Source organism: Piliocolobus tephrosceles, chromosome 2 (genome assembly GCF_002776525.5).
Source record: "Piliocolobus tephrosceles isolate RC106 chromosome 2, ASM277652v3, whole genome shotgun sequence".
Lineage (NCBI taxonomy): Eukaryota > Metazoa > Chordata > Mammalia > Primates > Cercopithecidae > Piliocolobus > Piliocolobus tephrosceles.
The window spans coordinates 28,264,895-28,278,387 of NC_045435.1; the positions used below are offsets into that span (position 1 = coordinate 28,264,895).

A 13,493-nucleotide genomic window follows, 5' to 3' on the forward strand; every position below is an offset into this window, starting at 1 on the left:
AGCCTGGGCAACAGAGACCCGGTCTCACAAAAAAAAAAAAAAAAGAATTATCTTATTTACACATGATCAAAGTAAGGCATAGTGAAGTGACAGATTCCTGCCTTTCATTCCCCAACCAAATATGCTCAGGAACAAAAATTAGCACCTGAAGGCATTCCTGTCTTATTGTCAGGTCAATAACTCCTTTCTTCCATTAGGTCAACTTCCAGAAGTTTATGGATATAAAAGATAAATGGAAGTGAGTATTTGTGGAGGAAAAACAATTTTTTTCTCTATACCCACATTCAATGCAGAACACTTCTGTGGCCACATGTGTGTGTTTTTTTCCACACCAACCAATTATATGCCACCAGCTGTGTATCCTACAATCCAGTTCACTTCTGACATGATCTGCCTGGAGTTAGGGCAGACCCCACAGTTTAAGGGTTCAGCCCCACAAAACTTTCCTCACTTAACACGCCAGTTACAAGTCTAGGTTGTCACTTGTGCTTCTGACCAACCAGCTGCAAATCCGAGGTTTCCAAAACCCCCACCTTGGGTTTGATCATTTGCTAGAATGGCTCACAGAGCTCAGGGAAGCATTACATTTATGGGTACACTGTAGAGAATAGAGCATATCAAAAGCCAGATGAAAAGGTACATAGGATGGACATGTGGGACGGAACATGGGTGTCCATGTCCTTTCAGGTGTGCCACCCTCCTTGTAAATGTGGTCAGCCACCTGGGAGCTCTCCAAACTCTGTCTTTTAGGGATTTTTTATGGAGATTTCATCACATAGGCATGATGGATTATTATGTATTATTATGCTGGAGAGAACTTGCTCTCCAGCCTCTCTCCCCTCTGGAGGATGGGGGTGGAGGTGGGGCCAAAAGCTTCAGATTTCTTCCTCTTCTTTTTTTTTTTTTCTCGAGACAGTTTTCACTATATTGCCTGGGCTGATATCAAGCTCCTGGCTTCAAGTGATTCTCCCTGCTAGTCTCTCGAGTAGCTGGGATTACAGGCGTGCACCATCCCACTCCACCACACTGGCTGGAAGTTCCAAGCTTCTAGCTGTGGCTTGGTCTTTCTGATGATCAGCTCCCATCCAGCAGCCCACCAAGAGTTGCCTCATCAGACATAAAGACACTCCTATAACCCAGGAAACTGCGAGAGATTTAGGAGCAGGTCTGTGTCAGGAGCTGGGGTAAAGATCAAATGTTAGAGTAAAAGATGTACCCGGCACCCCTGTCACTCAGGAAGTAACAAGGGTTTTAGGAATTCTGTGCCAGGAACTGGGACAGAGACTAAACGTATATGTATTTTTATTATATCACAGTATTGGAACTTTATGCCCTTTCCTTTGGCTTTTCTAAACACAGGCCCTGCCATGTGTCATTGCCACAGTTTTTTCCTCTCAGGGTTGGGGCTGTTACTCTGCTTAAGCCAGCGTGTTAGTTACATGTGAACCAGCACACCCTGTGCATGGGTTAGGAGTTAATGATGGCACCTCTCTTATTCTGGAAGCTGGTCTCTAATTAGCCACTGCATCAGACTCAGCTAATCAACTCGCTGAGCTCCTTGCTCAGTTTGCACCAAGCCCCATAGACATTGTGTGGGAGACACCAGACTAAGGGTTGAGGAACCTCCCTATGTCACTTCTTTGGGCCCAAAGTGGACAGTGTGACTAACAGCTCCCCAAATAGAAATATGTCCTAAGTACAGCAGAGGAGCATGATCAAAAAGAATCTTTAAGTGAACACAAAAAGTGATCTAGTCTACCACTCCATATGTTACCTTACAATTTTAACTTAAAAATTTTTCTGAAAGCCCTTATGTGCAAAACACTGTGCTGGGCCCTAGAGATTAATAAAGGAAGGAAGGGAAGGAGGAAACAGAGAAGACTGGAAGGAAGGATAGATATCACCCCTGCCATAGGAAGCTCAGTCCAAAAGGAAGAGAGAGACGTGAGTGCTTGACATTGGTGCTTGAAAAGATCCTACTCTACGGCATCCTCATTCTCCTCCCCATCACAGCATCCCCGTGAAAGCTGCTTTCCTACTTCCTGAGTTTTTTAAATGGCTGTCAGCCTATTGGCAACATCCTGTGCTTTGGGACTTAAGAGCTGTACGACGACCCAGTCATTTTCTTCTTCAGGAGACAATTTCCTTCATTGTATATATATCCATTTCATCTTCACTGGGTAGTGTGGTAAGATGGGAAGAAGCTGGTTTTTAGTGTTCATAACACGTAGGATTGAATGTTGGCTTCTCCATTTACTAGCACAGTAACTTGGGACAGGTTTTCTTCATCTCATGGAATAGAGTGCTGTTTTATTTTCCAGTAAAAAGGGGAGACATGTTAATGCCTGTTATGCCAGGTTTTTATAAAGATCACGACAATAATGACAAGATTAGAAGAGCAGAAATAGCAGGTACTCTCATCTTTTGTTCTCTCTTTGAGAGATGGGTTGTACATGTTGAATTAAATGGGAGTGTATTGTGGAAGTGCAGCGTCCTTGACATTCCATTCAGAGTTGAGGGGAAGCAAGGTGAGCTCTCCCTAGGGCACTGCTGTTTTTGTATATTTGACTGCTTATTATGGAATAAAGTAATAGGTCATTAAGCCATAATGGCTGTAGCTGGGGATGGCACATGTTCCTGAGTACTACTAGTTTAGGATTCAGACCTCTGAAACACAACTGCTCAATGCCTGGGAAAAGATGTGTGTAACATAATATCACCAACTAGTATCCAGAATATAAAACTAACCACTTCAGCTAGATGAGAAAAAGATAGATAAGCCAAGGGAAAGAAAGGAAATGAGTGAGAAATTCAGAGATGAGAAGTCCCAGAGTTAATAAACATATGAAAAGATGTTCAACCTCACTAGTGAGCGAGGCGGTACAGATTAAAATAATGTGAAGCACTATTTTATACTCCTCAGAGTGGAAAAAATTTAAGTTTGGTAACACTAAGTGCTGGTAAGGATGTGGCAAATGGATATGTATACATTGCTGGGAGGGATGGGAAAGGGAGAGCAATTTTGTGAAGTTGGAGATGAACCTACCCTTGAACCCAACAATTCCTTTTCTTGGCATATGCCCATTGGAAACTCCTGCGTGTCCGAGAAGAGATGCACAGAGAAATTAAGGATGATTGCTTCAGCGTAGGTTGTAATAGGGGGAAATTGGTAATAGTGCATGTGATCATCCGTAGGGGAATGGATAAGCTGGTATACTCATTTAAATGAATCTATGCAGGAGTTAGGTAAATGCCTTTTATTGAGATTTATTTTATGAATAAATCTTAAATGTAATTTTGGTGAAAAACAAGTTTTAGAAGATTTTGTAGAATGTGGTGCCTTTTGTTTGAATAAAAACACAAATTATATTTTGTTATGATTACATAAATAAGTAGCAATTTGTTAAAATATGCAAGGAAAGGATGCATGCCAGCTTCAGAGTGATAGTTAGTACTAAGGAAGAGAGAGAGGAAGAGCTGAATGGTATGTAGGGGTCATTTTAGCTTTATTTTGTTTCTTAAATTAAAGGGCCGAACCCAATATAGCAAACTGTGAAGACATGAAAGCTAGGTAGTGGAAACACAGGTGTCATTATTTTTTATGATGCTTGCAATGTTTCATGCATAAAACAAAGCCTCCATATTTTTGCAATTCCCCTGTTTGTCTCTTTGTCCAGGGGATGTGCTAGATCCGTGGCTTAGCATGGCTGTTTGTCTTTCTGCTGAAGCTCTGGAGAAGGGAGAAAGAAGCCCTGGCTAAGCAATGTCCCAGGTGCTAAGTGGTCTGTGCTGCTGCTATCCAGCAGCCATTTTGGGGTCCTCTCTCCTTCCTATGGTCTGTGAGGTCTGTGTGGGCTCCAGCTGCTGATGTTCTCACCACCAAGGCCACAGGGTGCCAGTGCAACTTCTGAGAGAAGCTGAGTCATTTGGTCCTTATAAATGTGGTTCTTTTGAAGTAGCGTTAACTTGAGTTTTGGTTTATGGTAGGCTCAAACCTTCCTATTTCTTGATCCAGAGCTTCCAGATAAGTTGATTCCAGTCTAGAATGGAATGTCCTCTGCCATAGAAGTAGTTTTGCTTTGTCAGGTGTTGTGTAATGTAATCTGTCAGTAATGTGTGTGGTTTAATTTGCTTCTGTTTGTTTTAGATCACTGATGTGTACAGTACATCGCCCTCTCTGAGTCGTTATTTTACTTCAGTTGAAATAGTGGACTTCAGGTAAGAGTGTGGAACATTACATTTTGCTCTCTTTCTCTGGAAAGAGATCCCCCCCACCCCACCCTTCATCATTTACCTAGCAGGGCTTCCCACAGCCTCAGAGCATGAAGGGAACCCATAACAGAATCACAGAAATCACAGAATGGCAGTGCTGGGAAGGTCTTTTACACCAACAGGCTTGACTCCCTTATTTTACAAATGAGAAAAAGGAAGACCAGATTAATGGTATGATTCGACCAGGGTCACACAGAATAGAGGAAAAGCCAGTCCCAGGTAAACGATTCCTGTTTAACAATGAATGCTCAAATAAGCTAAGGGTAGAAGTAGAAATAGATCTCAGGTAATGCTGTGATATGAGTGATATAATCTATGTATAGGTGTATAGGCATTTGCTTCTGAGGAGCACAAGTAATACAGGAGTATATTCTCCTTGTTTAGTATTAAAGATGTAAAGAGGGGCCGGGTATTGTGGCTTATGCCTGTAATCCCAGCACTTTGGGAGGTCAAGGCGGCCGGATCACTTGAGGTCAGGACTTCAAGACTAGCCTGGCCAACGTGGTGAAACCCTTCTACTAAAAATACAAAAATTAGCCAGGTGTGGTGGTGGGTGCCTGTAATCCCAGGTACTCGGGAGGCTGAGGCAGGAGAATCTCTTGAATTCAGGAGAGGAGGTTGCAGTGAGCTGAGATTGCGCCACAGCACTCCAGCCTGAGTGACAGAGCCAGACTCTGTCAAAAAAAAAAAAAAAAAAAAGAAGAAGAAGAAGAAGACGACGCCATAAAGAGGTATGCACAGGAAAAGCCTACCTTCTGCCTCCTTTCTTCTCCACTGCCACCACCAATAACTAATGCCATTCCCTTCCATGGAGTTAATAGCAGTCAAGAGTTGAGTGTAATTACTTCTGTTCATGTATCTATTATAGGCACCACAGATACCACACACACATAGGATATACACACCCATATGTATTTTTTATTTTTTAAATTTCCTCCTCATCTTTAATGTTCTTGAGATGTAGGCATCAGGGTGTATGTGTGTGGAGTCAGTTTATTATCCGTTTACATCACTGGGACTATTAGAGATGACTTAAAATTTACATCAAAGCTTCATTATCCATTATGCCTGACATGTCTCTGGAATATGACCATCAAAAGTTGTATTATATTGGGCCGGGCGCGGTGGCTCAAGCCTGTAATCCCAGCACTTTGGGAGGCTGAGACGGGCGGATCACGAGGTCAGGAGATCGAGACCATCCTGGCTAACACGGTGAAACCCCGTCTCTACTAAAAAAAATACAAAAAAACTAGCCAGGCGAGGTGGCGGGCACCTGTAGTCCCAACTACTCAGGAGGCTGAGACAGGAGAATGGCGTAAACCCAGGAGGCGGAGCTTGCAGTGAGCTGAGATCCGGCCACTGCACTCCAGCCTGGGCGACAGAGCGAGACTCCGTCTCAAAAAAAAAAAAAAAGGTTGTATTATATTAAGAGTCCCCTTTCAAGCTGTAAGTTCTCCAAACCCTAATATTAGCAGACCTGGGAGGGGAGGCACATAAAGCAGGTGGTAGGTAGCACCATGGTGTGGGGCCAAAAGACCTGAAGTCTACAGATACATATGGTGCAGGCTGCCTTTGATCTCCTTTAAAGACTCCCAACGGGCTGGGCACGGTGGCTCAGGCCTGTAATCCCAGACCTTTGGGAGGCCGAGGCAGGCAGATCACAAGGTCAGGAGATTGAGACCATCTTGGCCAACATGGTGAAACCCCATCTCCACTAAAAATACAAAAATTAGCTGGGCGTGATGGCGCGTGCCTGTAACCCCAGCTGCTCAGGAGGCTGAAGCAGGAGAATCGCTTGAACCAGGGAGTCAGAGGTTGCAGTGAGTTGAGATCATGCCACTGCACTCCAGCCTGTGACACAGAGAGACTCAAACAAAACAAAACAGACCCAATGTACATGGTACTTATGGTGACATCTCCTCACTTTGTTTCAAGAAGTCCAGGCAGGGGTTCTAAAGTATTGAATTGAGGAAGAAAAGCCATTGCTTCCCCAAAGGTGCTGCTGCACATGGGTGGAAGGCGGCTAACTCCTCGGCACATGCATTTGTGTTTACAGGGGCATCGTGACCTCAGCCCTGGACTAGCCCGACTAGAACCTAGAAAAATGCCCTTTGGTTTACTGGCTGCTAGACTCACTCCAGTGGTGGGCAGCTGGGGGAAAGGCCCTGAAAATTGCTCTTTTCTCAGAATTCAGCCTTACATAAATTTACCCTGGGACCTGCCATGGGGGATTAGGATGGGCTGGCCAGGCCAGGCTAGGTGGCCCGATTTTCCCATTCAGCTTCTGACCTGGTCTTCTGAAGGTCAGACTCTGGCCCTCTCCATTAGCCAGCCCAAGTCCTGCCCCTGGGAATGCAGGGTGGCTGGCTGTGTAGGTGTTGATCATCATTAGCGATAATTAGAGGGCAGAGCTCAGGGAACAAGTTATGACACCTGCAAACTAGGGTAGCTGGATTGCAGTTTGAAAGTGCATTTTTCGGCTTTCCTGTAGGGCGTCCTTGAAACTATGAGTTTCTTGAGAGTCCTGACTCTCCATTATTCATCTGATCTGAAGGATCTGGCACATCTCCCAGCCGTAGCAGAGTTTGTAAACTCAATTGTTAGCCACTGTGTAAGATCCAAGAATAGCGGCCTGTGTGACCTGTGGCCAGAAGAGGGAGCTCTTTGCCTGTCCTTAGCAGGGGCAGGGGCCTGATTCACACTAATGGGCCTGGTGCATCTGCAAAACTTCCCCAAGGTGATAGTCTCCGATGTGGCCTCCTGCTCGTCATTTTATTGCTGGTTCTTAATCTGGCCCATCTTGAACCAAAGTAATAGGATAACTATGAATAAACTAAATGTTGAAGTAGCATTTAAAGAGTAGCATTAGACACTAATTAATGGAGGGTAGCCCTTGATTATTTTTATTTTGGAAATAGGAAAAAATGTTCTAGGAAGATGAAAATTCCCTTTCCTTAGGTCCCATTACTGAGAGTTACAGGGCTTGGTTATCTTGCCCTAGGGGCCTCTGGAAATGGGACAGAAAAGTTTCTCACTTTGGTGACAAACCAGGGAAGCCTGGTTTGTTGCTGATACACAGGGTGGTCTCTGTCAACATTCAGAAGTTCTGGACCCAGCCAATGGTAAGAAGCTTTGGCTGTGCCTTAAACATTTTCATAGGTCAAATAAAGAACTGATTAAACTAAAGATCTCTGGTACATCTTTGTGGGGACAATGCTGAGAACATGAAGAAGGAATGTGTGTGGAGAAAAGGGGAGGCTTCCCTGGCTTGCCTTGAGGGATGCAGGCTGGGGTTGGAACAGATGATGAGCGAAGCTTGGGATCTCCTCAGCATCTTGACCGGTGATGGGCTGCACCTCTCCCTCTGATGGACTCTCCCAGTGGATTCCCAGAGGATGGGTACTAGGTGGAAGGAGGAGGTTAGGATCACCTCAACTTTTTGTGATGAATCTATGGAAAAGGATTCTTACCGGACACTATGTTCTTCCAGGACAGAACATTCTTTGCTATTTTGTACTGGAAGAATATGCAAAACTTTAAAAAAAGTTATTGCTTAAATTCATTTCTTGAGTTGTAGTGTGATGCTGTCTATGCTTTAATGTCTCTGGTTTGCCTTTCAGTGGTGAAAATGCCACAGTAACCTACCACCTGCAATTTGGGGTTCCATCAGATGATGAAAATGTTATGAAGTATATGATGAGTGAGGAGTTGGTGCTGGGCATTTTGCTACAGGATTTCCATGATGAGAACATACCTGGTTGTGAGAGTCTGGGGCTTGATCCAGCATCCCTCTTGCTCTATGGTAAGTAGAGCAAGTAAAGAAGTCAGAGTTGTGATGATAAACAGGTGAACCAGATTGGAGTCAGATTGGTTTGGTTCAATTTGGCAACTTTGGTGCCTTGGTACTGCGTCAGACTATTCATTTCTTCACTTGTCCCCTCAGTGCGTGGTGTTGCTGTGAGGTGATGTTCCCCTCTCTGTGGAGGCTACACAGTCCGTGCCCTCCATAATTACACAGTGTACTTGGGGAACAGTTATGGAAAAGATAATTCAGCCATAAAGATGAACATTGCTACGTGTTTCCTCATGCAGTTTACCCACATTCTAAACCCTGTATCCTACTTTACAACATGATTAGCAACCTTTATGGAGACACTGGTTTCACAAGAGAAGTAAGAACTGAAGAATTTGAAATAAATGATGCAGCTAAATTGCTCAGAGTATCTTCATATGGGGAACCTACTTCTTTTTCTGTTGAAGGCCACTGAGACCATTAAGAAATTAATAGAGAGAAGTTTATTCCTTTCCTTAGAAAATTATGACAAATTTACTCGTCAACTTTTAAAATTAAGAACAGAACAAGGAAATAGATATGTTGTTTAATAAATGTAACAAACACCCCATTTATCGGAATATGAGAACTTTTAACACTCGGAACAAAACCTGGCAGAAAGGAAGGTCAGAAGGCCAAACGGCTTCAGGCCCTCAAAATGTCCTTCCATTGCTTTGTAGTGAAGCTCTGGCCTTTGCTGCTGATCTCAGTTTCTGATACCTGGCTCGGCGGCTTGTTTGCTCTTATTTAGCCCATAATGCCAACAATCTTGAATATTTTATGTTCTCATCCACAGTCCATCAGAATCACTTTCTCCACTTTGGTAGGTTCTCAGTAAATACTAGTTGAATGAATGAAAGGCAAATTAGAAGTAGTTGTGGTTGGCAGCAGGTGCATTAACGGTCTAGAATCAAAAGCATGGAACGGGGTTAAAAGCACACGTGTTAGTGCATAGTACAAGACAAGGTGTTTATTATGATGACACTGTTTCTTGAGGATGAGAGGCAAGAGTAATGTTGGCCTAAGAAGGTGGAACGTTATGTAAAACAGTTCTTAAGAATGCCATTCTGAAGGCCACATTTTAGCTCACTGGAAATGTCTCATAAAGGGAGATCCCCCTCACAGAGCATCCTGAATAAAGTGTGTCTGTGGTTCAGGCAGACAATATGTGTGTGGAGCGAAGAGGTTGTACCCCAATTACAGTAATTTTAAAAAGAAAAAAAAAAGGCCAGGTGTGGTGGCTTACGCCTGTAATCCCAGCACTTTGGGAGGCTGAGGCAGGTGGATCACATGAGGTCAGGAGTTTGAGACAAGCCTGGCCAACATGGTGATACCCCATCTCTACTAAAAATACGAAAATTAGCCGGGCATGGTGGTGAGTGCTTGTAATCCCAGCTACTTGGGAGGCTGAGGCAGGAGAATCGCTTGAACCGGGGAGGCAGAGGTTGCGGTGAGCCGAGATTGCACCATTGCACTCCAGCCTGGGTGACAAGAGCGAAACTCCGTCTCAAAAGAACAAACAAACAAATAAACAAACAAAAAACCACAAACCTTCAGCCTCCTCCTGTGTAAAGAAGCCTGCGATGCCTTTGGGGGCTGCTGCTGTGGTGTGGTTGGTCTTGATTTTCTTAGGCCCCTTGCAAAAATTGTTACTGGCTCCTTCCAAATGGAGGCCAGGGAGGTGGGCAGAGGTCTGAGGAAAGGTTTAAGAGGCTTCCAAGGCTGAGAGGTTCATACAGCACAGGATAAAGGGCAGGCTGCTCATGAGGCCTGAGGAGGGCTCTCAGAAGACCCTGAGCTTGGCCAAAGAGACTCAGCCGTTTCCCTAGGGCTTGGTGCTCCAGCAGGCGCTGGGGAGGCAGCTATGAGTGGAACAAAGTCTCTGCTCTTCTGGAAGTTGCACTCTTTCTCTCATGCGTTTCTTCTGACGGGACATGCTGAGAAAATGTGGGGTTTTCTGTGGCCCCATGTCCCACTTTCCAGAGCATGGATGTGCAGTATTTGAGCCATTTTATGTTTTGAGAATGTAAGTGTCACTGCCCTCTCAAAGGGAAGGGTGCACAGAGAAGCAGTTGGGAAATAAGGAAAGAAGAAGAGAGACTCATCGCAGGCAGGCAGGCAGGTGGGGGTGAGCGCAGAGGCAAACTCTAGAGAAAGGGAAGATGTGTCAGGGAGAGGCCCAGGGCCCTCGGAGGGACCAAGAGGGATGGAGTGAGTTCTTACGCCAGTTTCCCCGTGCACCTGAGCTGTGGGCTTGGGGGATTGCCACCCCCGCCCTGTGATTAGCTGGGCAACTAGTTTCCCACAATGGTAATGTTCTCAGTCTTCAAAGAGCAAAGATTCTTAACATTGTTTGGTTTGTTTGCCCCTTAGAGAATCTGAAGACAGCCATGTACCTTCTCCCCAGGGAAAAAAAAATGTACACACCTCTCCCCACAACACAAAATTGTACAGACAATTTCAGGGATTCCGAGTATTTCCCTGAGGCCAGCCTATGGTCCATTTGGGGTTTGAATATGTGCACTTTAAAAGCAGAATCCGAAATTAGATTGTAATTTGGATTCCTGAGGCGTTTTTGTGTGTTTGCTTCTTATTCTCTAATTTGGAAATATGGCGATTATTTTGACCTGACTGCATGCGTATTTGGATGCCTTATAAAAATAAACACTTTCCTTAAAATATCATGATAAAGGAATTTTTTAAGTCCATCGTCCCTCACCCTTCCCATTCTTTGATCTTCTTCACCTCGTAGGTGAGTGGGGCCCTGGGCTAAGAAGGGAAAGTCTATTTTACAAAGGTCAAAGAAAAGGTCAGCATCCTGAGTTACTTTGGACACAGAGGAGGTACTTAGTATGTTCTCACATGGGAAGGAGTCAGCTAGTAGACTGAGTAGGGAAAAAGGACAAAACCAGGATTTTTGTGAGAGAGAAGAGGAAAAAGCCCCAGCTAGGGAGAATAGTGAATCTTGTCAGTCCTGTCAGTGGCGGTGAGGCTGGACTCCTGTAGACCCCGGCGGGCTTCCCCTGTGTCATGTCTGTTTAGGGCTTTGCATCTGCACCTGCACCTGCCTCCTAGGGTTCACACCATTTCTCTCATCAGAATTTCTCACAGTATATTGTACATGTTTTAAAAATGGAAATTTTAGAGTTTATGGTTGGATTATGAAAAGGGACTGGATGTTAAAATGTCCTCAGCACCCAAAAACCACATCATCAAAATTATTTCTCATGCATTCTACCCAAACAAATAAGCAACAAACAATAAACGTGATTTGTCTTTTGACATGTATTCAGAGTGGTTTGTGTGTGGACTGAAGACTAAATTTCCTCTGTTAGGAATTTATAAACCTTGAAATTTTATCTAAGATTTTATATTAAAATTCAATGAAATGAAATAAAAACCTAAGCATTTAATAATGTTTTTAAAAATCAGTAACTTTTGTTCATCTGTGTTTTCTTTTTAGAATGAGGTGATGGAGGTTGGTGTGTGTCTGAAAGCAGTGCGCCACCAAGTCCTGGAGGTGAAGGCAATTCACTCTGTTTTGCAGAAAAGATTCTGTGGATTAATACAGAAGCACCAGCAACAACCAGAGGGATGGAGACTCCTTTCTCTCCTGATTCTGCAGGCTGGCTCCAAGCCCAGTAAAACAGCTCCCAAGCACTGCTTCAGCTGGGTCCAGTCTCAACAAAGGCAGGAAGCCAGCTAGGGTGGGGGCAATAGGGTCAGCGGGTACATCCCCCTGTGGGAGGTCACTGGTATTCTGTTTTTTGTTTTAGTTTTTGTTTTGTTTTGTTTTGTTTTTTGAGACAGAGTCTCATTCTGTCGCTTAGGCTGGAGTGCGGTGGTGCGATCATGGCTCACTGCTATCCTTGAAGCACCCCACCCACCTGGGCTACTTTTTCTTTAGTGCAGCAGTGCGCTGCCTTCTTTTAGGTGGGATCGGATAAGCATGAGCTGGTAGAGCAGGGAGAGGCAGGCAGCCAGGTTAGGAAGACTAAGCCAATCATTCACTGAAATCACCCTCCTCCCCTCCCACCATTCGTTTTGATCTACCTCTAAGCCAGGCTGTGAAGGAAAGGAAGACACTTCAGGAGACCTCAGCAGTGTGGTTCTGTGTCTGCTTCCATGACCTGTACCTGAGTATCTCAGCCAACCAGCCCTAGGCACACCACCAAGGTTACTTTGAGATCTGTATATATAGCTAGCTACAGATGGGAGCTGTGCGCTTCTTCGTTATTTTGCAACTCCTCGTTGTTCCTGTGATTCCTGAACACGCTTTTTGGAAATATGGGTCCCTGTGACTTTTGAGCATACTGCTATCACTTTGGATAGTCACTCCATTTATATTTTTAGAAACTTCCATTAGAGAATCATTAAGGCTGTTTAACATCTGCTCTGGATATTACGCATTGGGTTATTGTTGCCCAGTGCTGCAAACGTTCCTGTAGGACTCAGTGTCTTCAGGCAATGATTGTGTATCCTGTTACAGATGGTTATGATACAGGAAGAACTACTCTTCTTTGAAAATAAAATGTTGGAAGCTTTGGCCAGCTATTTGGGGGGTAGAAGGAATATTAGTGACTGTATTGATTGTCTACAGATACAGAATTGCCCGTTGTGAGGGAACTGAGTGTTTGTTTTGTTGGGAAAAGAAATTTACCAGGAGAAAGAGTTTTGTGCTGTATCGTGAGAGAGATCTCGTCTGTCAGTTAAATCAGCCCTGGGTTAAAGTCAGTGTGAAAGGCAACTGTGTGTGGGCATGAGCTAGTGTCTGCCTCAGACTAGATTTGACTTGAGTTCTTTATGACCCAGGACTCTGGATAATGTGAATTTGCTTTCTTATTTAACTAGAAGATACATGTACTATAGATCATTGTCTCATTTTAGTGATCGTTCCTTAAACTAGTGAAACTAGTGGGTTTCTCTTCTTCCTCTTTATTTTTTACATGTCAAATGTGAACCTTAGTGTATTTGTATTTTGTAGAAAATAATGAAAAATTTGAATGGAGAATGATTTAAAAATATTTACAATAAATTATTTTTGCATCTGTGCTGTTGCATTCCGATTGGCTGAGCTTTGGGCTGGGTTTTTGTTTGTTTGTTTGTTTGTTTCTTGCAGTAAATGGTGTTGAATGTCATCTTTTCATTTCCCTTAGGGCAGCTTCCTCTTCTGGGTGAGTAAGATCAAGCCAAGTTTCGCGGGGGCAACCTGGGTTCTCCTCTCTGTTCCAGCAAGAGCAGGCAGAGGCCATCCCCTCCTCTTTCTCTGAGGTCCTCTCTGGCAGGACGTGGTATCTGAAAGGGCTTGGGCTTGAAGGAACGGCCTGTTCATGTCTGGAGGCAGGATTTGGTTTTGTTCTTCCCTTCTCCTTTGGGAAGCACCAAGATG

At 44.2% G+C, this 13,493-nt stretch overlaps 1 protein-coding gene across 1 annotated transcript in view; it reads left to right on the forward strand.

Annotated features, from left to right (window-relative positions):
• The window catches only part of C2H3orf52 (chromosome 2 C3orf52 homolog), a 33,271-nt gene extending 20,116 nt beyond the window's left edge, over positions 1–13,155 (forward strand). Inside the window, exons 4-6 of the mRNA XM_023212994.2 lie at positions 4,148–4,218; positions 7,893–8,074; positions 11,568–13,155. Of these exons, the coding sequence (XP_023068762.1) occupies positions 4,148–4,218; positions 7,893–8,074; positions 11,568–11,572 (258 nt within the window). The 3' untranslated portion in view covers positions 11,573–13,155. The remainder of the gene's footprint in view (positions 1–4,147; positions 4,219–7,892; positions 8,075–11,567) is intronic.
• The last annotated feature ends 338 nt before the right edge of the window (positions 13,156–13,493 follow it).